This window comes from Synchiropus splendidus, chromosome 5 (genome assembly GCF_027744825.2).
Source record: "Synchiropus splendidus isolate RoL2022-P1 chromosome 5, RoL_Sspl_1.0, whole genome shotgun sequence".
Taxonomy (NCBI): Eukaryota; Metazoa; Chordata; class Actinopteri; order Syngnathiformes; family Callionymidae; genus Synchiropus; species Synchiropus splendidus.
In genome coordinates this window covers 15,944,332-15,967,905 of record NC_071338.1, presented here as the reverse complement: position 1 = coordinate 15,967,905, position 23,574 = coordinate 15,944,332, and the positions used below count along the sequence as shown (strand labels likewise).

The 23,574-nt window shown below is 41.3% G+C and overlaps 3 protein-coding genes across 7 annotated transcripts in view; 2 read left to right on the top strand and 1 right to left on the bottom strand.

Moving 5' to 3' along the window:
* otog (otogelin) overlaps window positions 1-5,491 on the top strand; it is a 33,327-nt gene extending 27,836 nt beyond the window's left edge. The window contains 11 exon segments of the mRNA XM_053866207.1: window positions 21-125; window positions 206-310; window positions 387-485; window positions 1,018-1,058; window positions 1,151-1,226; window positions 1,308-1,486; window positions 1,676-1,780; window positions 1,874-1,993; window positions 2,082-2,127; window positions 4,187-4,266; window positions 4,426-5,491. Coding sequence (XP_053722182.1) covers window positions 21-125; window positions 206-310; window positions 387-485; window positions 1,018-1,058; window positions 1,151-1,226; window positions 1,308-1,486; window positions 1,676-1,780; window positions 1,874-1,993; window positions 2,082-2,127; window positions 4,187-4,266; window positions 4,426-4,626 — 1,157 coding nt within the window. The 3' untranslated portion in view covers window positions 4,627-5,491.
* An 8,952-nt stretch (window positions 5,492-14,443) lies between these two features.
* LOC128758514 (myoblast determination protein 1 homolog) lies at window positions 14,444-15,400 on the top strand. The gene is made up of 3 exons (XM_053864529.1): window positions 14,444-14,962; window positions 15,071-15,143; window positions 15,222-15,400. The coding sequence occupies exons 1-3, from the start codon at window positions 14,444-14,446 to the stop codon at window positions 15,398-15,400; spliced, it is 771 nt and encodes a 256-aa protein (XP_053720504.1).
* A 444-nt stretch (window positions 15,401-15,844) lies between these two features.
* The window catches only part of LOC128758513 (troponin T, fast skeletal muscle isoforms-like), a 40,217-nt gene continuing 32,487 nt past the window's right edge, over window positions 15,845-23,574 (bottom strand). For 2 of the 5 annotated variants that reach the window (XM_053864523.1, XM_053864524.1), the window contains exons 16-28: window positions 23,551-23,564; window positions 22,008-22,101; window positions 19,757-19,774; window positions 18,631-18,651; window positions 18,197-18,215; window positions 18,062-18,107; window positions 17,693-17,809; window positions 16,842-16,919; window positions 16,604-16,717; window positions 16,432-16,541; window positions 16,274-16,364; window positions 16,167-16,207; window positions 15,845-16,086 (exon numbers count right to left, since the gene is read on the bottom strand). In XM_053864523.1, coding sequence (XP_053720498.1) covers window positions 16,050-16,086; window positions 16,167-16,207; window positions 16,274-16,364; window positions 16,432-16,541; window positions 16,604-16,717; window positions 16,842-16,919; window positions 17,693-17,809; window positions 18,062-18,107; window positions 18,197-18,215; window positions 18,631-18,651; window positions 19,757-19,774; window positions 22,008-22,101; window positions 23,551-23,564 — 800 coding nt within the window. In that variant the 3' untranslated portion in view covers window positions 15,845-16,049. Of the gene's footprint in view, window positions 16,087-16,166; window positions 16,208-16,273; window positions 16,365-16,431; window positions 16,542-16,603; window positions 16,718-16,841; window positions 16,920-17,692; window positions 17,810-18,061; window positions 18,108-18,196; window positions 18,216-18,630; window positions 18,652-19,756; window positions 19,775-22,007; window positions 22,107-23,550; window positions 23,565-23,574 lie in introns of all 5 variants that reach the window. The other 3 variants (XM_053864527.1, XM_053864525.1, XM_053864528.1) reach the window with 3 other exon arrangements.

Sequence of the window (23,574 nt, the reverse complement as noted above, 5' to 3'; positions counted from 1 at the left end):
CTCCTGTCTGTGGGCTTCAGAGTGTGACCCAGAGCTCTGTGAGTCTGCTGTTCCTACGTGTCGGGCTGACCAGACACTGATCGCCACCAAGGCTGAAGGCAGCTGCTGCATCGCTCACATCTGCAGTACGTTTTCACACCGACTCACTTAATTCTCACACTTTTTGTGATTCAACTGGTGTAAGTTAAATGTCTTTTTCCTGCAGTGTGTTCCTCTTGTCTGGAGTCACCCCCTCCTCTCTGCCAGGACGGAGAGGTTCTGACAGTGGAGAGCAATGCAACTGACCGCTGCTGTCCCAGTTACCAGTGTGGTCAGTCGTGCAGTCCAACACACTTGTTAATGCTTTTGCGTTGGTTTTTACAAATATGTTTGTATTTGTGCCGCAGTGTGCGAGCCCTACAGGTGTCCTCAACTCACTTGTCCCCTCGGCATGTCGGTGGTCTCTGCGTCACGACCAGGACGTTGCTGCCCCGAACAAACATGTGGTACCACTCAAAAGATATTCTTACTTTCATAACGTGCATTCAAATTAATTAAGTGTCTGGTGTTGTTTAGTATCAGGAGTTGATAAAAAGTATACTAATGTGTACGGACACATGGATGTGAAACTGAAAAGATAAAAGATTAAAAAGTCAGAGTTAGGTTGTGTCAATAAAAGGCACAAACTGCAAAAGTTTGAGCTAAAACGTTTGAAGTAAGCCTTTCACATTTTAATTCTGTGATAAATGTGACCTAAAAAAAACGATGTTGTGATATGTAAGTAAACTATGAGGCAATGAGAACTCTCTCACTTTGGTTTGCAGTGAAATTATTTTATTTAGACTAAATATCACGCTGTGGCAAAATCCAGGCCATGATATCACGTGGTAAAATTCAAATGCCAATTTTCTTCATCCACTTTGCCTCTTCAAGGAAACTTCATATCCTAAATTCATCATAATTCACTTTTTTCTCCCTTGTTAGTATGGTTTTTATCTTTTTCATGTGATGTTTACAAATCATTTTATAACTTTTCAGAATGCTCCTGCGACAAAATTGCTGCTCCCAAATGTGACTTGGTATGATTGACTTTTTTCATATATTTAGTGAGTAATTACATGGTTTTCCAGATGGGGTTTGAATCTTATTGTGTCTTACATGTGGTGTGTAGGGAGAGGCTGCGCAGCTGGACCGAGCCTTTTTGTCCGACCCTCAGAACCAGTGCGCTTGCAAAAGATACAAGTGTGGTGAGTGACAGCTGGATGGATTGAAAGAACAAATCTTGTGGAGAACTTTAGACGAAGGAACATATCTCTTTGTGTTCTCAGTGAGGGAGGCGGTGTGTGTCTTTGGTGAGCGCGGAGTTCTACGTCCGGGTCAGACTCTGGTGGAGCATGAGGCCGATGGCTTGTGCCACACCAGACAGTGCAGCCGCAGCCTGGACCCGTCCACAGGCTTCCACCTGCTGCGCACCAGCAGCACCAACTGTTCTGCTCGCTGCCAGCCAGTAATGCACTTCACACACCGGCTCAATGAGAAACAGTGACAGAAATGAAAATATTACTTTGATAATCTAGTAAGTAAGCGTATAGTGATGCTATTCTGTGCCAGCTGGAGGTAAACGTTGAAGGTTTGAATCCCAGACCAAAATACTGTCAACCACTTTAGAAAGTAAAACACAAACTGTCTGTTTCAGAATCAGATCTACATCCCTCCCAAAGATCTGTCCACATGCTGCGGGGTTTGCAAGAACATCTCGTGCTTCTATGAGCATGAGAACGGAACAACTGCTCTCTATAAGGTAAATGATTTTCTGGTACAAGTAAGCTATCTATCATTGTGCTACATTTAGTAATGTGTATTAAACCATTAATTAAAATCAAACTGCCTTCAGCCTGGAAAATCTTGGGTGTCCAACTGCATGAAGTTCGAATGCTCCGATACTCTGTCTGGACCCACGCTGGTGTCCTACTCCTTCAGCTGCCCTCCCTTCAATGAGACGGAGTGCACGAAGGTCCGCCATGTTGCTTTGCCTCTGGGCCTCTCAGCGATATAGTCCTCTGAAGCTGTTTGGTTTAAAGCTGTTCCTTGTTTACGCACAGATTGGTGGAACAGTTGTGAGTTACCTGGACGGATGTTGCAGGACATGTGAGTATCTGATCTGAATGCTACAGTCTTAGCTAGCGTAGCCCCGTAGGCTGAAGAGCGACTCATCAACATGTCCACAACATGTTTGCCCTTCAGTTAGCCATGTGAATACAGACTCTTCCGCTATGTTTGTCTGCTAACTACTCAGACTTGCCTCAACGTGCATTTTAGAACTTTACATTTTAGTAAAGAACAGTACCAGCGCTCACTGAAAAGCATCTGTAAGTGGCTTTGTGGTTTGATGTGCTGCACCTCTTCATCGTGTACCAATCCCACCAGGTACTGGATTGCCTCTGTTCCCTTTCCCTGTTAGCCCTTTGACTCCCACAGTTAACACAAACTGTGAAAGAGGTACCAAAACAAGGATTGTCAGTGCTATTGTTGATATTCAACAATGTACTCCCTCCATATTACAGATGCTCAAACACACAGGAAACCACCCCAAAGTCAGCTGCTCTCCCCCCTGTCCTCTTAACTGTTGTTCTCTCTGCACGACACGGTTAAAAAACACACCAGTTACGGTGCCGAAGTAAACCTTAATATAGACCCAATATCATCGCACACTTAAGAGGACCGCCTCAGTAATGTTGCCCCATCCCTGTGGTCCAGAGAACTCTTCCCCATTTAGCACTGTCTGGGCAGTGCATTGTTGATTGCCAACAATGTGCTGTTGGTAGCGGCCCAGTAGTCGGGCTTAGATGTCTGCATGTGTGTTTAGATGTGGGCTGGTGTCGGGCCTTTTTTTAAAGCAGCTGGAATGTCTCTGTACTCCCATCCTGCGGGTATGGCATTCCTCTACCTGCAGGGGGAGCTGCACCAAAGACTTTCAGCTGCTGTGTGAGGCATTTGGGTGTTTGAGGTCACATGACCACCAACAAATGAGCATGAGTCTTGACAGCAGTGTGGTGTCACAATTGTAGAGGTATCAGCAATCTTTATTTTTCTGTCATTATAATTCAAATTTTACTGTCAAACACAGGTTTTCCTGTATAACGTTTAAAGGTCCCAAATTATGCTGCTTTAGCCGCATGAGAATGATTGTATAAAACAGCCCATGTATTTTAGAGTTGGATACTGATTTCTGTAAACAGCCGGAGTCATGTGAATTTTGCCCACACACCGTTCCACTCTGAAGATCTGACCTTCAATGTAAAGTGGATCTATTCAAATGTAATTTGGGTTGCACCTGTTGCGCCTTTTGTGATCATCTACTATAACTAAAAATGGATGAATATAATTTTGGTGGAGTTCTGAAGAATACGTCACTGTGTGGGGAAAGTTGCAGCTTCTTCACTGCTGCTGTGTGTGTTGTGCGAACAAGTTCCGGAACACTATTGCCACCTGCTGTCCCACTGTGGTCATTGCTATCAATGATATTGTAAATGCTAAAAATGGTATCTAATTATTCTTAATATAGGGGAATTTATACATTTCACATTATTGCATTTGATATGGCTCACTGCTTCATATTTCCCGTCTCCACACATGCTGCCTTTTACCAGTCACAAAAAAGTGGGCGTGATCAGTGAGTGGAAAACAGAGCAGACAAAGGCGCACTGAGAAACAAAACATTTCCCTTGTAATTTATAAAAGAAACTACTGTGCAAAGACTACAGTTCAATGTTATAAAGAGACCCCGAAATGAGCATAACACGGGACCTTTAAAGTCAAAAGTGTTTTCATCATTTTTGGTTTGTGAAATTGCAAATGCCTCACACGTCATCTATGTGTGTTTTTCAATTCAATCAATAAAACAATAGTTACAAACGTTTTTCAACACTTAAATAATCTTGTAACTCATTCTCACCTAGAAACAAATCATTCTCATTCATTCAGTTAACAACATGTCCACTTCCCAGTGATTACACTACATTCTTATTATAGATCATTATATTGTTTTAACACTTAAAAAAGAAGTGATGTACAGTTGATCAAATATTTTTTAAATATTATTTCTGCATGATCACACTCTAAACTGCGTCTTCTGTCCACCACTGAGATTGATGGATCTTTGCTGGGCTTCCACTGACTCTCTCTGGTTTGTTGACACATGAAACAGGCAAAGAAGACGGGAAGTCGTGTCAGAAAGTGACAGTGAGGATGACTATCAGGAAAAACGACTGTCGCAGTAACAGACCGGTATGTGTTTTCTGTGTGTACATGTTTTCGACCACATCAAGGAAGAGACAACACCACTATAGACAAGTTGGTGTCTGCGGATGGACTGTGTTGAGTGTGGAGATCGGCTGCTGTCATATACTGTAAACTCCACCTGTATTTTGTAATGTTTTTCTTCAGGTTAACATTGTGTCATGTGACGGGAAGTGTCCATCCGCCAGCATCTACAACTACAACATCAACACGTATGCTCGCTTCTGCAAGTGCTGCAGGGAGACGGGACTGCAGAGGCGCTCGGTGCAACTCTACTGCAGCGGCAACGCCACCTGGGTCAGCTACTCCATCCAAGAGCCCACAGACTGCTCCTGCCAGTGGTCCTAGTCCTGTGCCACAGTTCTGGGGTCTGCTGAACCTGCTGATATCAAAACAAAATACCTCAGCCATTTTGTTTCAGGATATTTTGGAGATGAAAACACATTAATGAGGTGATACCAGTTGCTCTGGTGCCCCCACTGGCTGCCAAGTGAATGACAGCGGGCAGCTGTGAAAACACAGGACTGAACTTAGCCTGAGTGACCATTGACCTTTGACTTTTCTACCAAGTCAACGATGTTTCAGTCGTTAAATCAAGGCAGACCAAATTCAATGGCTGTTTTAATTGTGGCCACAATAAAAACCTTATATTTCTTTGAAAAGAAAACCCCCAAAAGATATTTGCAGTTTGTTTGCATTCCGGTATTTATAAAATGACAACCTTTTATTTTATTTAAACCTTTCCCTTAAGATCTGATCCTACACCTGTGCAGAAACTAAAATAATAATAATAAAAACATGTTTAGAAGTATAAAAATATGGTTCGGTCAGTTCATCATATTTATGGCCTTGTGTCAGCTTTTGTAAATAAGTACATTTTTAACGCTTCTAGTGAGACTAAACAATTACAGCTTTGAATGTAGAAAGGAAACAATGACTTGTATATTCTTGAATTCTGGAATTCTCTTCTATATTCAACTCTAGCAAGATGTTAATAATCCCACTCTATGTGGAGCACTTTATTTATTTATTTCAATTTAATAAAGCACTCAGAAAAGAAATAAGCATTAGTCGAAGCAATACAAACATTTTTAATTGACTTTTACCCCCCAAAACAAAGTGCTGCAACTGTTGGTTTCCTTATGTGCGTAACACACCCAAAAGCAGATTTGGAAGTATTTGTAATTCACGTTTTATATTTCCAATAAATGTTTTCCTTGGACTAACGTTTGTGTCTTTGCCTTGTGTCAAAGGAATACATTCAGATACGCGTAAAAACCTTCACCATATATTCTTAGTTGTTTTTCCTTTTACTGGTCGGTGGTTTGCTCTGTTGTGTGTGTGTGTTATATATGATATTATATGAATATATATAGGAATATAATAAATAAACAATACATATGAATATTTATATATATATATATATATATATATATACTTGAATTGAATTGAATTACTGTCTGCACCACAGTTTTGGAATTGCCTGCTGTAGATAAAGCCTTTTAAGGTATTGGCTCTTAATAGAAGTTAGGTGGCCAAGTCTCTTTGTGAGTGTCATTATAGTCTATGAGTGTTCATTTCAGATGTGGTCACTTGGAGTCTTGTTGCTTGAGCTGACTCTGAAGGTGTTTATGTGTCTGTTGGTCACCACTGAATGTTCAGACGTTCAGCCATCTGTAAGATGAATACAGTTTACATTACACTCACTTACTGGGCTCCTTCGGGAACTTCTGGATTCCTGCCAAAATGCAGGTTTGTAAACAGGATCGGTGCATGGCATGGAGTGTGAACGTGTTCATATGCCGCACCACCATGACCCTGGTTTGCTGGGAAAGTTAATGACAATGATTTATGTAAAAAGTACGACATGAGAGGACAACTCAACAAAAAGCAACTCTTTATACTCTGTCTCTTCTTTGAGCCTCTTACATCTCAGTAGTGTTGTTGGGCTGCATTTACCCAGCCATTGTGAGTGTTCCAAGTGTGACTCTGCTCATTTAACCTTCTTTTATTGCCATTCAAAGAGATTCACCATCATGCATGCTGCTTTGTTGATGTCAGGATTCACAGAGTCTCCTGAGTGAAAGGCTTTGGCCTTTAAACAATGCTGCATATTTAATATACTGTACGCTGTCTTTAACTCCCTCACACAAGCTTCTTTTAAGAGAGGTAATTAGCAAAAAAAAAAAAGAAAAGTAAGATGAACTACAGCTGTATTGTTGTGTGAACTATAGTAAACCTCTGCATGAACTTGAGCTTTAACTATGTGAGTATCACAGCTTTCACACTGCATTGAAACAAAACAAAAATAAGTCTCAAAGTGAGTATTGCTTCATAAAATATATGTATATGTAATATATATAAGTTGTTTTATGAAACAGTGTCCTCATTTGTGTGGCCAATAGATGGCTCTCTGTTCCCGCTAATCTTTGGCACTGAGCAACTCTTTTATTTAGGGATGCACTGATACTGATATCGGTACTGATACTGATATCGGTAATGATACTGATATAATGGCCACTGATACCACTTTCCAGCAGCCCAGTTTTTCGAATGCCAGTTCATGACCTTTTTTTGTTTTAATTTGTGTTTGTACTATAGTGAAACTTGTGACCATCACCCACATACAAGAGAAACATAGTGAGGAATGTTGTTCAAATAACAATATATATATATATGGGGAAAAAACTCAAGGTAACTTTATGTGTAATGGTGCATATAATCGATATCGGTACTCAAGAGCAAGTACTCTACTGGCCTTGGAAAAAACTTGTATCGCTACTTCAATTGAAACCTTACGCTATAGTTAAATTAAGAGCGCCCCCTGGCGAGTTGTAGTCGAGAGGATGTTGTTTCATGAAACCATCAGTCCAACAAACCCAAACTCCGCTTGTTTCACATCTTCACCTCAAAGAAGCGCATGCAAAAACCTGCACGGCAGCAATCATTGGCAGTTATCTTGTTACTATCATGTGATGATCGCCGTCACAACATCAGCGACGACAAAGGAGGCTTTTCTAATGTCGATGGAATCATCCTCGACTGAGATGAACATCTTTCAACAGTAGTAGTTACGGATCAACAAAGCATTTTTCTGGGGGACTCCTGGGTATTATGTGGCCGCTGGCCCCTCTGCGGTTTCACCAGACAACACTGGCATTGAAGGGGGTTCATGAAATAAGTCTGATGGAATCAAGAGATCCGATTTTTCCCATTCCACTGCCCAGGTTATGCTGGACCTCTCTTGCTGACTAAATGCATAATACCCCGGCGCCAGCCTCCGTTGCAAACTGACAGAGGGGTAAAAAGAGGGGGATCTATCTACAGCTTCACACTCTGGCTGGCCGGACTCTGCACAAAGCAGCTGTATTTGAAGCGGTGGACGTGAGAACGTGTTGGAATGGCAGAAGTGTGACATTCTCATGGCTACAGTGATGCTGTGGGAGGTCTGAAATGAAGTCAGGGTTTGTTTTTACTCCCTCCGCTCGGCGCAGTGAGATGAGCTCCAGGAACCTCAGCTTGAGTTGAGTTAAACTGGATTTGGTTGTTGAACCGACCGGTCTCAGTAGCAGAGGAGAGGGGAACAACAAATTCAAAACCTTCTGTCTGAGTCACGGGAAACATTTGAAGTAGCTGTATTGATGAAGGGGGGAGGGGTGGAAGGATTGTGTCTCTGTGGCTAATCCTGCCACAGCAGCTGCACCCTCCACCCCCCACCCAAGCAAGCGTTATGTGCTTGCTATAATTTTATTAAGCGACAATGTCGGTGCTCACAAGAACCTCAGCCTTCCTTCTCTAGTCAGAGTTTTGGAACACAAGCACCAGAGAACACACAGGCCCCTGAATGAGGCCGACTGCTGACTTCCTCATTGCTGCCCTGGGAAAAAATGCGACATTTTACTTCTCATCATTTGAGTTTCCATTATTTCCTTACCAGACTGGATCCGACTTGTCGAAACGCTGTCCTGATGAGAACCGCCGTTTGTCCTACTGATAGCAAATTATGACGGACAAACACATTTTTTGAAAAATGTTTGATCGAGAACATGTGGAAAACAGCCAATCGTTTGATGAGAGGAACAGCAGATGTGCTCCATTCTCACTGGTTCACTGGAAAATGTGTCACATTGGATGTGTGATTTGTAAAACTACCGTAGATAGACAAACATTCTAGTGCAGGGGTGGCCAACCAGTCAGAAGAGCCACTGACTGTGTCGCTGAAAAGAGCCACATCCTACGAATATGTGAGACTGTAAGGCTCACCTGAACAGCTGGTCATGTGACTTAGTGGCAGTATAGCGTTAAAGCACATCCCTGTGTGTGTCACAAGGTTGCTGGTTCACGTCCGGCGTATGTCTCTTGTGCATGTATTTTTCAAATTCATACATTTTACCATGATCCTCCTCGAAATATCAAGTGGCATACATAGAAATGTGTGTGCCATGTGCCATGTCATCTTCAGTCCACTGAATTAAACAGACTTCAGGACGATCAACAATGAATAATAGGTGAAACACATGCCATATGTTGAGTTTAGAGAATGACGTGAAGTTTAGGGAACGACAAAGTGAAGTGGGGGATTATGTTTCAAAGTTAAACGCAAGTCATAGTCTTTGAACTATATTTTCACATTTCGCAGGAATAGCTTTTACTTTTTCGACTTATTTCCTGTATAAACGACCATCTCAATAGCAACTTGACCAAAATCGCAGCCAGTTCGGCGCCCCATTTGGTGAAGAGCTGCAAGAAACAGGGGAAAGAGTTGCATGCGGCTCTCGAGCCGTGGTTTGGTCAGGCCTTCTCCAGTGTATTGTTTTCTCCCCAGATCTCCCCAGCGATCTCAAACATGACTCACTTTCTCTGGTGACAGCCTTAGGTAAAGGATTCATCACTGGGGCATCACTTCTACCAGCTTCCAACACTGCACTACAGCTAACTTATTGTTATTTATCCTTAAATATCTCTTAATAATATTGACTGAACTTAATGTATGTCTAAGTGAGGATGGCAAGCTGAGTGGCTATTTTGGTCCCTGATAAGTGATACATTATAACATCCCACACAGAAAACACCACGTAGGTTTGAGGGCATGAGAGCAAAAGAGGAATGACCCGTTCATCACAGTCACGTTTTTGTCTTTCTAGGATCAGAACACTGTTTCTGTGAAAAACGTATCAATGTCAACGCTGGCCCACAGCAATATTTTACATGGCCCACAGGGTCCAATGGATATCTCTGGGATATTAGTGTTTTAAGATTTGCTTGTCAACAGGTGGTGTAGCAAAAATATCAACATTGAATCTGTATACTTAAAAATAAAATAGGTAGTGAAATAAAAAAAGTGATCAAATGGACAGGTGGATGCATGATTGTGCTTCATGTATGTTTCTTGTGTTGAGAATGAGAGAGAAAAGTGGATGCATTTTGATTCTAACTCGGTGTTTAGATAGAATATGACTTTTATTTTGTCCAGAAATTTGGGTTTAGATTTGGCTGTCTGCATGACTGAGTTGGACACCCCTGATGTAAGAGAGAGCTGATTCATTTTCATATGCATAATTGATTTATTATTCTGAACAGTTTGGAGGGTTTCCAAACTGAGAAAAGGATAGATGCAACTGAACCCCTCATTACCTCCCCACCATGGTTAATATTTAAAACAACCTTCTTCACCTTCAATATTGTCATGGCTTTACAAAGGATACAGTTTAATTGACATCATGAAAACAAACAAACAAGCAACACAAATGTAAGCGTGTATTATTATTATTATTATTATTATTATTATTACTATAGATGGCTGTATTCAAGTCAACAAAGCAGATCAGAGCTGTTACCACTTCACTCTGAAGCACATTTTGTCACAGACTCTTTGAACTGAATCTTGGTGACGTTCTGACTTACATCGCAGAGGAAGAGCAGTAGTTAAGAAAACATCCTGATTTCTGAAGCTTCTGATGACAAGTCCAGACCACGAGGGAGCCCCAGACTTTTGTCCCCCTGACAGGAAGTGACCTGGATGTTCTGTCACAGCAGGAGCAGATAAAAAGTTGAATTTATTTGACCCTTCACGTGCCGAAGAGACAAGACAGAAATTAATTTCCTGCATTTTATAGCTGATGAATGACAAGATCATGAAGTGTGTGAGTTACAAATCCTGGCTTCATGTTATTAATTATGAACATGACATCTTTAGTTATAGTCTATGACCTCTGCAGGTCATATAGTCTTCTGATCCAACATGAAGACCTTTTTAAGTTATTTAGCGTCATTTCATCAAATCATATTTTTATGAAGTAAATATGTTTCTATCTATATTAATATTAAATAATTAATAGGCTCATTTGTTATTTTCCTTATAATTGTTGAGCAATTTAAAGTTAATGTTTAAAATTGAAAAAGAAAACACATTTATTAGCGACTATTTTTGACTACTTTTTTCCACATTGGATATTGTGAATTAATGATATAAATATGACTAATATGAAAAAATATGACTATATATATATATATATATATATATATATATATATATATCATTAATTCATTTAATATATATATATATAGTGTCATAAAAAAAACAATAAAAAAAAGATTTTCTTTTATTTGATGATCATGCCAAATATTTTTGGTTAGTGAGGCAACAGGATGAGGATCCTCTGTGTGTCAAAATTCTTGACACAGAGGACTTTTCCTGACACATTTTCATTAAGATATTCTTAAGGTTGGTGGAAGGAACTGGATAGAATGAGGTTATCCAAAACAGACATCCAACCACTGAAAACCCTTTAGTGACAAGGTCGCAAAATTGTGACAGGCAACACACAGCATCGAGCCGAGCTGAGATGTGGGCATGGTCCTGTCAAATTTTCTATAAAAATTGACATTGAAAACAAGGATGGTAGTAATTTCGGAGATAAGAGAGACCTGGGGAGACTCAGATTCTGAAGAGGACATTAACACTCGTATGATGTTTGCACAGAGCGGCAGAAAGTTATGCGCAGAAGCAGTGGCAGTCCACCAGCAACGCATACTGGTGCTTTGCCGTGGCTGGGGACATGATGGCTGCACAGTCACAGTGGGTAGAGGGAGTCTGGCGAAAACCAAAAGGTGCAGAAATAGCTGCAGATGCAGTAGAAGTCGCTGGAGAAAATACACTGTGAAACGCAGTGAGGCTGCAGTGGTGACCAGTGATGATGCCCAGACATCATTGCGGCTTGAGATATGAGGAAGAAGTGTCTCCAGGGAATCTGCATAGGTTCATCCAGGGGATCTGTATAGGTTATGCATTTGACTGTGGTCGTCACCTGGTGACATAATACACAGATGAGTGACTTTGCTTCCATCCCAAACTTTGTGTCACACTCAAGATTCAAGTCTTATACAGTACGTCTTTATCGCTAACAGTTTACAAACTACTTTTGACAGAGTGATGTATTGGTATATAGTGGGATATTCCATCTTCCTGGCGGTTCAGGATTCACTATCATCAAGTAATTTTCCCCCCTCAAAACTCATCATTTTTATTGCTCCTGAAATCATGCAGCCATATTCACACGCTGCTCATTACAGTGAGGTCTTGAAGCCCTGAAGTCTGAAGAGCCCATTCATTCCCGTCCTTTTAATAAAAGCATGGATTAACTTGGACTGTCTTTAACAAGACTCAATGGTCAATTGTGACTCAAATATAATCTGGGATCGTGAGAGGAAGGATGGCGAACTAATCAGTGCCTCTCCTCAGCTCCTACGAGGCCGATTAGTGACGCTGGTGAGAGGTCGCTCACCCCCACCACCGAACAGGAAGTAGTAACTTACAATCAGCAAGTCTCCACCTGTCGAATCCACCTCCACCGGAGCGGCCCGACTGCTAGCAGCAGCTGGTGGAAGTGACCACCTCACCTCTGACATGGCCGCTCACCTCGTGTGCCCACTTACGGTGTCACTAAGCTGCTATGGCGATAGACAGTTTCACATTAAGAAACATTTGAATTCATTCTCATTAGTTTAACTGATGCCTTTTTTAAACTGACATTTCTGAAAGGTTTGCAGAAACACTAGACTTCAGAAGACAATATAAAGGTGACCACACAGTAAGTTCAAGTGCATTCATAGAGACTTACAGGTCACATATCACTGAATGTTTAAATACTTAAGATACTTGTTAAGATACGTGAAAACTTAAAAACCTCTATAAAACACTGGGAAAGTTCAGGAGACCTGGGTTGAGAAAGTGCATGAGAAAGCGCTGACAGTGAAGCACGTCGTTACCAAGACCAGCCAGTTTGCTTTGACAGCTAACGGAGGTCATAAACTGCGGCAGGGGGTCCGGGCCTCGAGTCTCTCGGAGCTTCTGTCCATCTGGAATCCGCGTCCAGGTCCGGACTTTCCTGCGAGTCCCGACGTGTTCCCAAAGCACGGGGCATCATGTTTAAGTCGTTGGAGCTTTGATGATGAGGTCGACGACAGGTGGCGCTGCAGCAGATTTACAGTTTGTTGTTGTTTAAAAGACAAACACTAACAAAAACAAAGACGTGGGACACTTTCACACCAACTTCTGTGCCAGTAAAGCAAGTAGCTGATCAAGCCTCTTGTTAAATGTCATTTTTGACGTGAGCGTCAATTGTGTAATACAAATACATATTTTATTATTATTATTATTTCGTGTTTTGCCCCCATAAACATTCTTGTACAGTTCGTGCAGGACAATGTTTGCATATTTGCAACTTTATCAAACAGATGATTCCATGCTTTGCAGTGTTAAACAATTACGGAAGCCTTTAGGACATCACCAGAAAGTGGCAAGAAAGTTGGGCAAGTGGCCATTTTTATCAGTCCACCTCTGTAGAATATTGTTCAGTGCAACAATGTCTCGTGTCAGTCTGATGTACTGTGCATGTGCAGAAGTCAGAACTGGGCTTCACATTTGTTTTCATGGACAAACAAGGAGGAGTCTTGACTTTCATGGATTATCTGTTTTGAATAGTCAACCTCTGAGATGGCCTGATGCTTACGTTTAGTTACAGTTTTCTAGGGCTCGAAAGTAAAAAATTGTTCCTGTATAAACGGGTTTAAAAAACTTGGTTGGTGAATATTAAAAGAAAGGACCAAGCTGCTCTTGGGGACAGGAGAGAAAAACAGACGACCACTTCAAACAAACACTAAAACAAATGAAAACGAGTCTGACAGTGAGTCCAGATCGGTTCACCTGTTCAGACAAATTGCCCTAAACTCTTGTCCAGTGACGGCACTTAGAAGCACTCACACACACACACACACACACACACACACACACACACACACACACACACACACACACACACACACACACACACACACACACACACACACACACTCCTCGTAAGATCTTGTGATCTCCTCAGCAGGACGTCAGACTGAAGCCCTGAATAGCCATAAATATGGATTTGCCATCTGATAACCTGACACCACAAATCCTGACAGATTTTTCATAATGATAAACCCACGTTATTTTCTGTTAAAGCAAAAATAAAAAGATCAGCTGGAGAGTTCAAACTAAATCACGAAGGTCACATATGACTCACATACACTATATTGTCTCCATCAGTGTAAGCCTCACTCATTCAATTTGACTGGAAATAGACATGTCATATGTTGTACTACATTTTGACCATTATTGTGGTCAATGGTAGGAGTACAATTGCTTGTTATAAACATAAGATCATAATAGTGGATGTTGCCTTGATACATAAAGACTATGTAGAAGTTTTTTTTTTCTACTAAAATTTATTTGCAATAAATGCCATTAGAATTTTGGGAAAAAAAATCCTGGCAGCTCCAGACGAATGAAGGGACATAAAATGGTTTTATTGCTTCTTGTTTTATAATGACTCTTCACACAGATGCACCCCCAACAAAAACACCCAGCTCATTGGTTATTCATTCCAGGCTCCTCCTTTGACACCTATATAAACACCAATGCAAGCCTCTCATTCTGAACCACACTGGCTCCTGAAGTCCACTGGAATAGAAAAAAGCCATTATAGCCTTACTTGTATTTGAAGGCCTTTACTGTGGTTGCCAATATTTACTTTATCGTTTACTCATACTGTCTCTTTCAAGCCGACAAGTAGAAACATCTGAAATTATTCTCGTTCCTGGCACTACTGCGTCACCAGCTTGTGTGATCATGGATCTCTATGACCTCTCGCTCCCTTTCTGCTCGGCCGACGACCTGTACGATGACCCTTGTTTCAGTAACAGCGACTTGACCTTCTTTGATGACCTGGACGCTCAGCTGATGGTGAAGACTGAGAACTTTCACCAACATCACCATGTCCCCATCGTTCAGAAAGAGGATGAGCATGTGCGGGCCCCTGGGGGCCTCCATCACGCAGGGCGCTGCTTGCAGTGGGCCTGCAAGGCTTGCAAGAAGAAGACAACGCACGCTGACAGAAGAAAGGCAGCGACAATGAGGGAGAGGCGGCGGCTCAGCAAGGTCAACGATGCATTTGAGACCCTGAAGCGCTGCACGTCGTCCAATCCCAATCAGCGACTGGCCAAAGTGGAGATTCTCCGCAACGCCATCAGCTACATTGAGTCCTTGCAGGCCGTGCTGAGGGAGAGCGACAGCAGTAGCTTCTATCCATCTCTCGAAGAGAAGAACTCAGATGTGTCAAGCCCCCAGTCCAGCTGCTCCGATGGCATGGTGGGTTTAGCTCCTACAATTCTTGTGATTCTCTATTTAGCTTTTAAGTTTCATCTTACTGTTAGTTAATAATGAGTTGACTGACGATGGGATGCTTTTTGTCTTCAGATGGATTACATCACCACTTGCTCATCCAAAACAGAAGCCTGTGATTCTTCACCCTGCAGCCGGACAGCTGACGGTCAGTGAATCAGTTTTAGTTCCCCTCTTCCATGTTGCTTGTGTTCTTCTCGTCTAATACTTTCTTTCTCTCCAGCAGATTTCACAAGCGAGAAGCACGGCCTTACTTCTAGTTTGGACTGTTTGTCAAGCTTTGTGCAGCGGATCAGTCCAGAGGCTGCGACCCTGGTCCCTCAGGGAGACCGGGCAGTTCCCAGAGGTCCCGGATCACCCTTGAACACTCATGAGGAGCCACACAGCATGTACGAGTTGCTCTGAAGCTTCTGCTGTGGAGATCAGTCCAGTTTTTCGCATAGGTCTTCATGCCAAGTGACAACTTTTGTAAATAAGAGTTTCCGCTTTGACACTTATTTTGTGGTCATTTATCGTTGTATTATTTATTTTTATTACTTAAAATAAAATGTATTTATATCTGAATTGTTTTTTTCAGTCATTTTTCACACTCACACACAAAGTATTTATACTGTTTTAAGACGTAGATATATATGGCCCACCGCATTTGTCCTTCTAAGCTCTACTGACTGTGCGGTTTGTAGTGTGAAGGCAAGTGCTCAGTGTTAATACATGACCACACATGGAGGGACCAGTGGCTGATCTCTCAGCAAGCCAGCCAGCTCAGCTAACAGCCACCACCAAACGATTCATCTACAGCTCACACTGACGTCAGCAGGCAGACTTTACAGCAGTGGATTTAATGTGTATTACTTTATTTTCTGGATCATAACATCAAACAATACAAAGATGTTTCACTGTTCATCGTCTGTTGGGCCGTGAATCATCCAGAAGCCAGGTCACTGGAGCAGACACAGACAGTAAGACGTCCAGTTGTTGCCGTTGTTCAACCAGCGGCGTGTGTCTGTGCCGCTGACAGAGGGAACGTGTCTCCTGATGGTCGGGGAGCAGCTGCTCACTTCCTGCGGCGAGAGTGAGCTCCTTTCTTGCTGCTGCATAGCGAAAAAAAGAACAGGCACAGTCAGATATGCTAAACATTTGGACGGCTATTTTCCAAAACGCTGTGCCTTACTGTTTCTGCAGCTCATCTATGCGGTTTCTGAGAGAGATCACCTGGAAATACAGAAAGGAAAAAGTTAGAAATATGAATTTGCCGTGCTGTTCCTGCGAGGGTCTGACCTCGTATCTCTGCCTCTTGAGCTTCTCACAGTGGTCATATTTAATGGCCTCCAGGTTGTGCAGCAACTCCCACAGCTCCTTTGCTTTTTCCCTGATAGCACCACCAGAAACATCAGAGTCCATGCCAGCAAGGGATTTACACCGCCTTTCTGCTTTACCTCAGCATGTCGTCGCTGAAATTGTCCACATCCAGGGGCTTACATCTCTCTGCCAGCACCTTCTTCTTCTTCTCTCTTTCAGTCTGCTTCTTGCCTCTCCTCCCTTCAGCCTGAGACAGGAGGAAAGCGAGTCACCTTCCAGGTGCTACTGAGGCTGGTGAGGTGAACCTACCCTCTGCAGGTGGCTGCTGTAGCCTGATCCCATGCTGGACAAAGCTATTTTCTTCTTGGCTTCATCGTCGGCTTTCCTCTGGGCATCGGCCTCCTCCTTCCTCAGTCGTTCAGCCTGCCGAGTTAAAGCACGACAGCTCAGGGAAAATTCGAGAAAGGTTTGTCGTGCAACACAACATCTGCAGCTTCACAACAACCAACTTGAAATCCATGAGAGAAAGCATCAGAGGTGGGTCTACCTCTCGCCGGGCTTGCCGCTCTTTGTCCTTCTCATTTCGAATCCTCTGCTGTTCGGCTCGCTCTGCACGGCGCTTCTCCTGCATTTGAACAGAATGTGAGACTTCATTTCTTTACATCACCGCTCAGTCATGTCTCAAATCCTATGTTCAGACACCTGGCTTTTAATGCTGTGTTATTCCCCTACTAACCGTCTTATTTAGTTGGCAGGAGGAACACACGTCTTCATTTCACCACTCCATGTTTATAAGTTATTGAGAGCATTTTAAATTTGCGACTAACCATAATTATCTCTATTATTATGATTATTATTAAGTTGACATTTTAATATTTCTCCCTTTTCTCACTGTGTCACATGAGTGCAACCCAAAGCCTAAATCGGGTCAAGTCATACTATGTGACCTGTGAAATCTTTAAAAACATAGAGGTGGCTCAGAGTGGAATTCAATTTCTAATTTTAAATGCAGGTTGATATTTGGAAGTACAATATGAGATTTGCCGTTCCACAAGCTGTTTTCCAGCAAGTGGGGCGCTTACATTGATCTGAAAACATAGAAAAAGAAGCATGCAGACAGAAGGGAATTCGATGAAAGGGGCATATAACTGACATTAAAAAGTTAGCTTCCAATTTTATTCCTGATAAAAGGGTGGCATTTAATGTAGATGCTTGGACTGTGAGTAATATTTTGGCCCCTGGATTGAGATTTACATCCCAGCACTGGTGGTTCACTTCATTGACTGCTGCTGTTATTCTGACCACAGAAGAGCTGTCTCTCATCTCACCTGCTGCTCATAAATTCTAAGGTTGTTTGAGAGCTTTAACTTTGACAAATGTAATAATGGTGACACGTACGATTCTTTCTTTGAGAGCAATGAGCTCTTCTTCCTCCTTCTTCCTGCACTCAAAATGAGCGTCGATCAGCGACTGCAGCTCCACCAGGTCTTTGTTCTGACGTTTCTTCTGGATGTCCTGAGCGATGCAGAGAAGAATATAAAAACAAATTTAAATTCTCTGAATGATCCTGGGTATCACAACGTCCCTCTCACAGTTCACATTTGAACTTGACCTCGCATTCTGAGCTCCACGCTATGACCGTGGTTATCATTCCATCCCCGATTTTTGGCGTCAAATAACTTCAGATTGTTTTGTTAGAATTCTCTTTGTTTCTTTTTTTTAAATTTAGAAGCATTGAAAAAAGCAAAAAAAATAAAAAAAAATTACATCGAAGTCCACTTTCTCCCCGTCAGGTATCTTTGGGGCGCTTGGTCTACGAGGAAAGATAATAAGATTTTAAATACAATCAAATGTCAAAACATGATGTGACGTAAAAAAAAAAAAAAAAAAAAAAAAGCTTACTTGAATTTGGGCTTTTCCTCTGAGGTAAGCAGCAAGAAGAGGCACAGAAAAGGAGATGAAAGTGTTAGAGACAGAAACATTGCTGACCTCTGACCAACTGTGTTAATAGGGGAAGAACCACATGGGTTAAATCTGAGGGCTGCTAGTGTCACACCTGTCGCTCATCCAAAACCTCACTGAAATCAGGTTTGTAAGTGTCTCCACGTTGTCAGTTGGTTTGTTGTCAGTTTAATACGATAATATTTAATAGTACAATCTCACCAGGAAGGCTGAAATCAATGTTAAAACGCTGGAAAAATCAGGTGTCGGTTTTAAATAAAGATCAGTTTCATGTAGTTTGGGATTGCCATTTTAGGATCCTTGTAAGGAGCAGACAAAACGGGAAGGAAAAAAGCAGGCAAAGCAACATGGACTCAGCAGGAAATACAAAGTACCATCTTGATCGCCCTCGTCACCTGGTACGACACATTCATGCAAAGAAGAGAAAAGCAGAGATGAGCAGTCAAACTATCAAATCTGAGTCGTTCATCTCTGGGTGGCGCAGAGATTTTAGGCCACACTATATTTCTCACGAGGCAGAGAGAGAGACCAGTATAAATGTCGGACAACATGCAAAACAAATGAAGCAGATCATCCTTTCTTACATTCACAGATAGTGGCTTGATTTAAACATGTTGGAATGGTGCTAATAATAAAGAACATTTGAAATGAAATTCATGTTCCATTTCTTTTGAAATTAAATTTAAAAAACGTTCAGAGAAGATCAACCTTTCTGTTTCCTATGTACTTCGATATACACAGTCTTTATTTAACTCATTTCACATTGGTGCTAGTGTTTAGGAGGTGTTTCCTGAATATATCCTGTTCCAGTTAAAGTGATCATTATTCCTCTGTTCAATGTCCTCCCTCAGTGTTTTTTTAAAATGTAAAATCATGCGACAATATGCGACGATTGTAAATACAGTGCTGTTTATTAAGCGCAAAGTTCCGACATGAGTAAATACTTTAAACTTGATAACAAAAAAGTAAATGTGAAATGCCACCAGGATATAGTAACTAGCACGAGGAGTGTGGATTTTGGGATGACAAAAGCTAATAATAATAATAATCATAATAACAAATGAAAAACAAAAAAAGACATACGGAACAAGAGAAACTAGAAACTGAGAATTGTGCAACACTGATAATAAAAAAAGGTTAAATACCGTTTAAAATTTAATGTGATAAAATGGAATATGAAAAAATGAAATAAAAATCCCATTTAGTCACAAGACAACATAAATTAGTGTTACAAAATAAGACTATAGAAAATGAATGTTAAACACTCATTTTGATTTTGCCATTTCACTCCCATGGGTGAGGTGTGGTCTGAGGTTGAGGTCGGACAGTTTTGGACAGAACTAACATGTTCACTAGTTTAATGGAGCCATCCACTAAACACAGCTATCTTTATTGCTAAAGGACATCTGCAGCATCCCATCATGACTAGCTTGATGACACTGATCGACCGTGGCGACCCTAAGTCAGGCCAAGAGGGAAAAAGACAGATCGTGAACATACCTTCCTCTTCATAGCCGTCTGCATGCAGCAAGCGTCCAAAGCAAGAGCAGAACAGAAACCATTAGCCATCAGACGTGTTGCCGGGCAGCGTCTGGCTGCATCTTTGTGGTGCACAACTCAGAAGCAACAGTCATCACAAACATGAAGGACTCGACTATGGATGCCACTGCACAAGTCACCTGACGTGCATGAATTGATAGGACTGGTTCAACAAAATCCCAAGGTTGTACTTCTCCTCTTTGAGATCCAGGGAAAGCCTGTTGGCTAAAACTAGCCTTTTAAACCAACTTTTAAATGTATTCAAAGAGCTCCTGTTCAGTTATTTCCTTTGGTTTCCAATTGATTATAACAGTGACTCATCGTCACAGTCTAAAACTGAGTTGAAGCGAAGCACAATGACAAGTCTGTTTGAAATCAAAGGTGTCACTGTGCACCGTGGTGATTGAGCTGGAAATGTTTTAGCCATTGAGGATGGAAGATTAAAAGCTGCTGCACTTCGAGTCTCTCATTGTTACTGAAGGCCGAGTCACGACAGCATTGGTTTGTATGTCTGTCTGTCTGTGTTAAAAATAACTTGAGATGTTATGGAAGGGTTTGGATATTTTCAGGGAATATGTGAAATGGGACACAGGAGGACTGATCGAATTTTGTGAGTGAACTAAATCGCCACTGGATCCAGAATTTTTTTTTAAAGAATTTTTTATCATGGCATTTATGTCAGATTGGTATTTGGATCCAGTATTTCTGAATTTCTTACATGATGTCATCAGCCCATCCCCCAAAATCTCTACTGGCTACTGGTCTAGTGTTGCGCTTACATACAGTAATAAAGGAATCCATCATTCGAAAAACCACCTCCACTTCTCTCTGCAGTTACTTTTTTTTTTAACAGGCCATGAAGAGCCTGTTGACTGACCAGACGCAGCCATTTTGACAGTAAACTCAATGTTGACTTTCCTTCTCCGTAGCATTTCGGAGGTGAACTTGACCCCACGCTCACGTAAAAGCTGATCGCTCATGACAGCTAAAGCAGCAACATGGAAGCGTCAGCTGAGCATGCGCCGCCACAGGCAGGGCTTCTGCAGTGACTTCCATAACACGTGACATTTGACGAAATTCAACAAAGCATTTGACGAACATTTTACATCAGGCTCAGCCGGCTCCTCATCACCCAAATGTAAATGCTCATAGCACTATTTATCTACACACAGAAATGCTGCACATGAGCTGAAGGGAGGTGAAGAAACTGCTTTTACATGAGTCACATTTTTCCTTTGCCCAGTCCCAGAGTTGGATCATCACGATGAATTCATGTAGAAGCAGTCTCTTCCTCTTCCTTTACACAAAATCTATTGTTCACAAAACAGACTGCTTGATGAATTATTTATGGGTTTCTCTTAAATAAATGGTGGAAGGATGTAATGACTGTCTGCGTCATTATCATCACCTATGTTATTGCATGTGACTATATCAAAGAACGATTCCTTCTCAGGTGTAATTACAGTAGTAATTACGGCGCTGTTACAAAGAGGAAGAAAACCTGTGGAGAGGAGCTGCATAGAAGCTAAAGAAGGACACAAGTACACAACTACAAACTTGTCAAATCAAACAAGACTTTGAGTAGAGACAAGAATTTAAAGTAATAAATTAATAAAATGAAAAAAATAACATTGGGTTACAATAAAAAATAAATATAACAAATGCATTTAGCAAAAGCTTTAAGGGCACCAATATCTTTCAAGGCATTTAAGCTGTAATGCTGCATTCTTACTGATCAGCAAGAAACATGCAGAATTTTGAACGCTATTTTAATAATTTTAATACAGTAATATTGACAATAATATATAGTTTATTTTATTCTAAAATGCCATTTTAAAAAATGATGCTTATTCTGTTTCCATGATTAAACCTTGTGATGTTGATACATTTTTATTTGACTGCTTTATAAATATATAATTCAACTTTATTATTTTCATTATTATTGTGCATTTCATGTTGAAACTTTTTTTTAGCCAGTTTCAATTGACAAATATATCTTGTATGTACATATAACCAAATAAAACATTTACAAAGTTTTTGGCATACGTGGAGCAGAACGGTCATTTGCTATGCCTGACATTACATTGAAGGAGTTCTTGTGCGACTCAGAGCTTGTTTGAGTTTGCCTGCGTTGTGCAGAAGTGTCCCTGACAGCAGAGCTGGACGTCCTGCAGGAAGAGGGGGAGGGGATCAGAGCGCCACAGCCACGTACCTTCCTCCTCTTGAACCACCTCCTCTGGCTCTGTTTCTTCAGGCTCTACCTGGGCCTCCGCCTCAGGGGCTACTTCTACTTCTACTACCTCCTCCTGGGCTACGGGCACGCAGCATGCACCAAACCGCCGGGGGGTGGTGGAGTAATGAAGACCACAGACATGACAGAGCCATTAGAAACCAGAAGTGAAAGATTACTTTAGTTACACAGGTGACTGATGGATGGACAGCACTGCTGGAGAACAGAGAGAGAAACAAATGATGGTGACCATGATAATGATGTTGTCATGTGACCTCCTTCACTCTGGCCAAGATTTTGTGCCGCATAATAATTCATAAATATAACTTTATAATTCATTAATCTCTATGAATGATGTAATTTAAGTCGAATCTGTGCAGGTGAGGTGGAAGTGCCCCGAACTCTTTGAGTGCACGGAACAATATTTTTCTGCTTCAGCCTTGATGTTTTTTTAAACGTACATGTTCTGTTATTCAGCACAATCTCATTTAAACTCCTTCATGATGTATGTTTTGGTTATGGCATCACAGGACACCATTGGAATTGGTGCACAGAAACTATTTCCCTGTGAAATGAAGTCTATATAAAAGCTGTATGATGCAATTTTGTTAAGTCTTTGTAAAGTCAGTAATGGGTTTTATTTCACTATATACTAATGAAGGAGGTCAATGACTGCGGTGATGTCACAGTAATGTCACAGATGTAAACATGTCACCTGACAAGAAAACAAACTCATTATTTTCTTTTCTTTCAGGTGTTAACAACATCACTCGCTCAGAACTACACACCCTTAACTTGGAAGTGTTTGAGTGACAGCTTGGTGTTAGTCTGGTTTCTCAGGTCCTACCGACAGACTTCTGCTCTTGTACCTTTATTTGACAACTGTAGCATGTGCTCGGCGCATTGGACTGACAGTCAGTTAGCAAAGATGAACCACACCTTGTCCTGACTTTACAATGACCAAAGACTGTTTTTCTCTCCATCCCTGTCTGAGTCAAACACTTCAACTTAAGCGTGAACCAAGAAACATATTAGTCAGCCGACAACCAATTCAGTCATGTTTACCTTCTTCATCTTTAGTTTTGGGAAGAAAACATAGAGAGACTGTTAGATGCAGACATGGCAATCTTGGTGAACAAATCAGAACACTGACCATTAATTGTGTGTTACGATCCGAAGAACATCATAAACAAACCCAGTATTTGAAGGTTTTGTACTCATTTCCTAGAACAGTTATTTCATAGATCTACTGTAAAATTAACCAAACTGCGTGTGGAGTGTGGATTAAATCTTAATCTGAAGATGATGCCAGTGTTGAGTGAAGAAAGGCCGTTTCTCTTACCATTCGGAGATCAGACAGTTGCATGCACACACTTCATTTGACCATATTGTATTTAGCGTCTTCATTTGTTGAGGTTATGAAAACATGTTATGAAATCATCACATTCATTCGTTCATATGTTCAGTCTGGATAACAGGTTGACCTCGAAAACAAATCATGAACACAGTAAGGTGTTGCACTTACCCTCGACCTGTTCCCTAAAATATA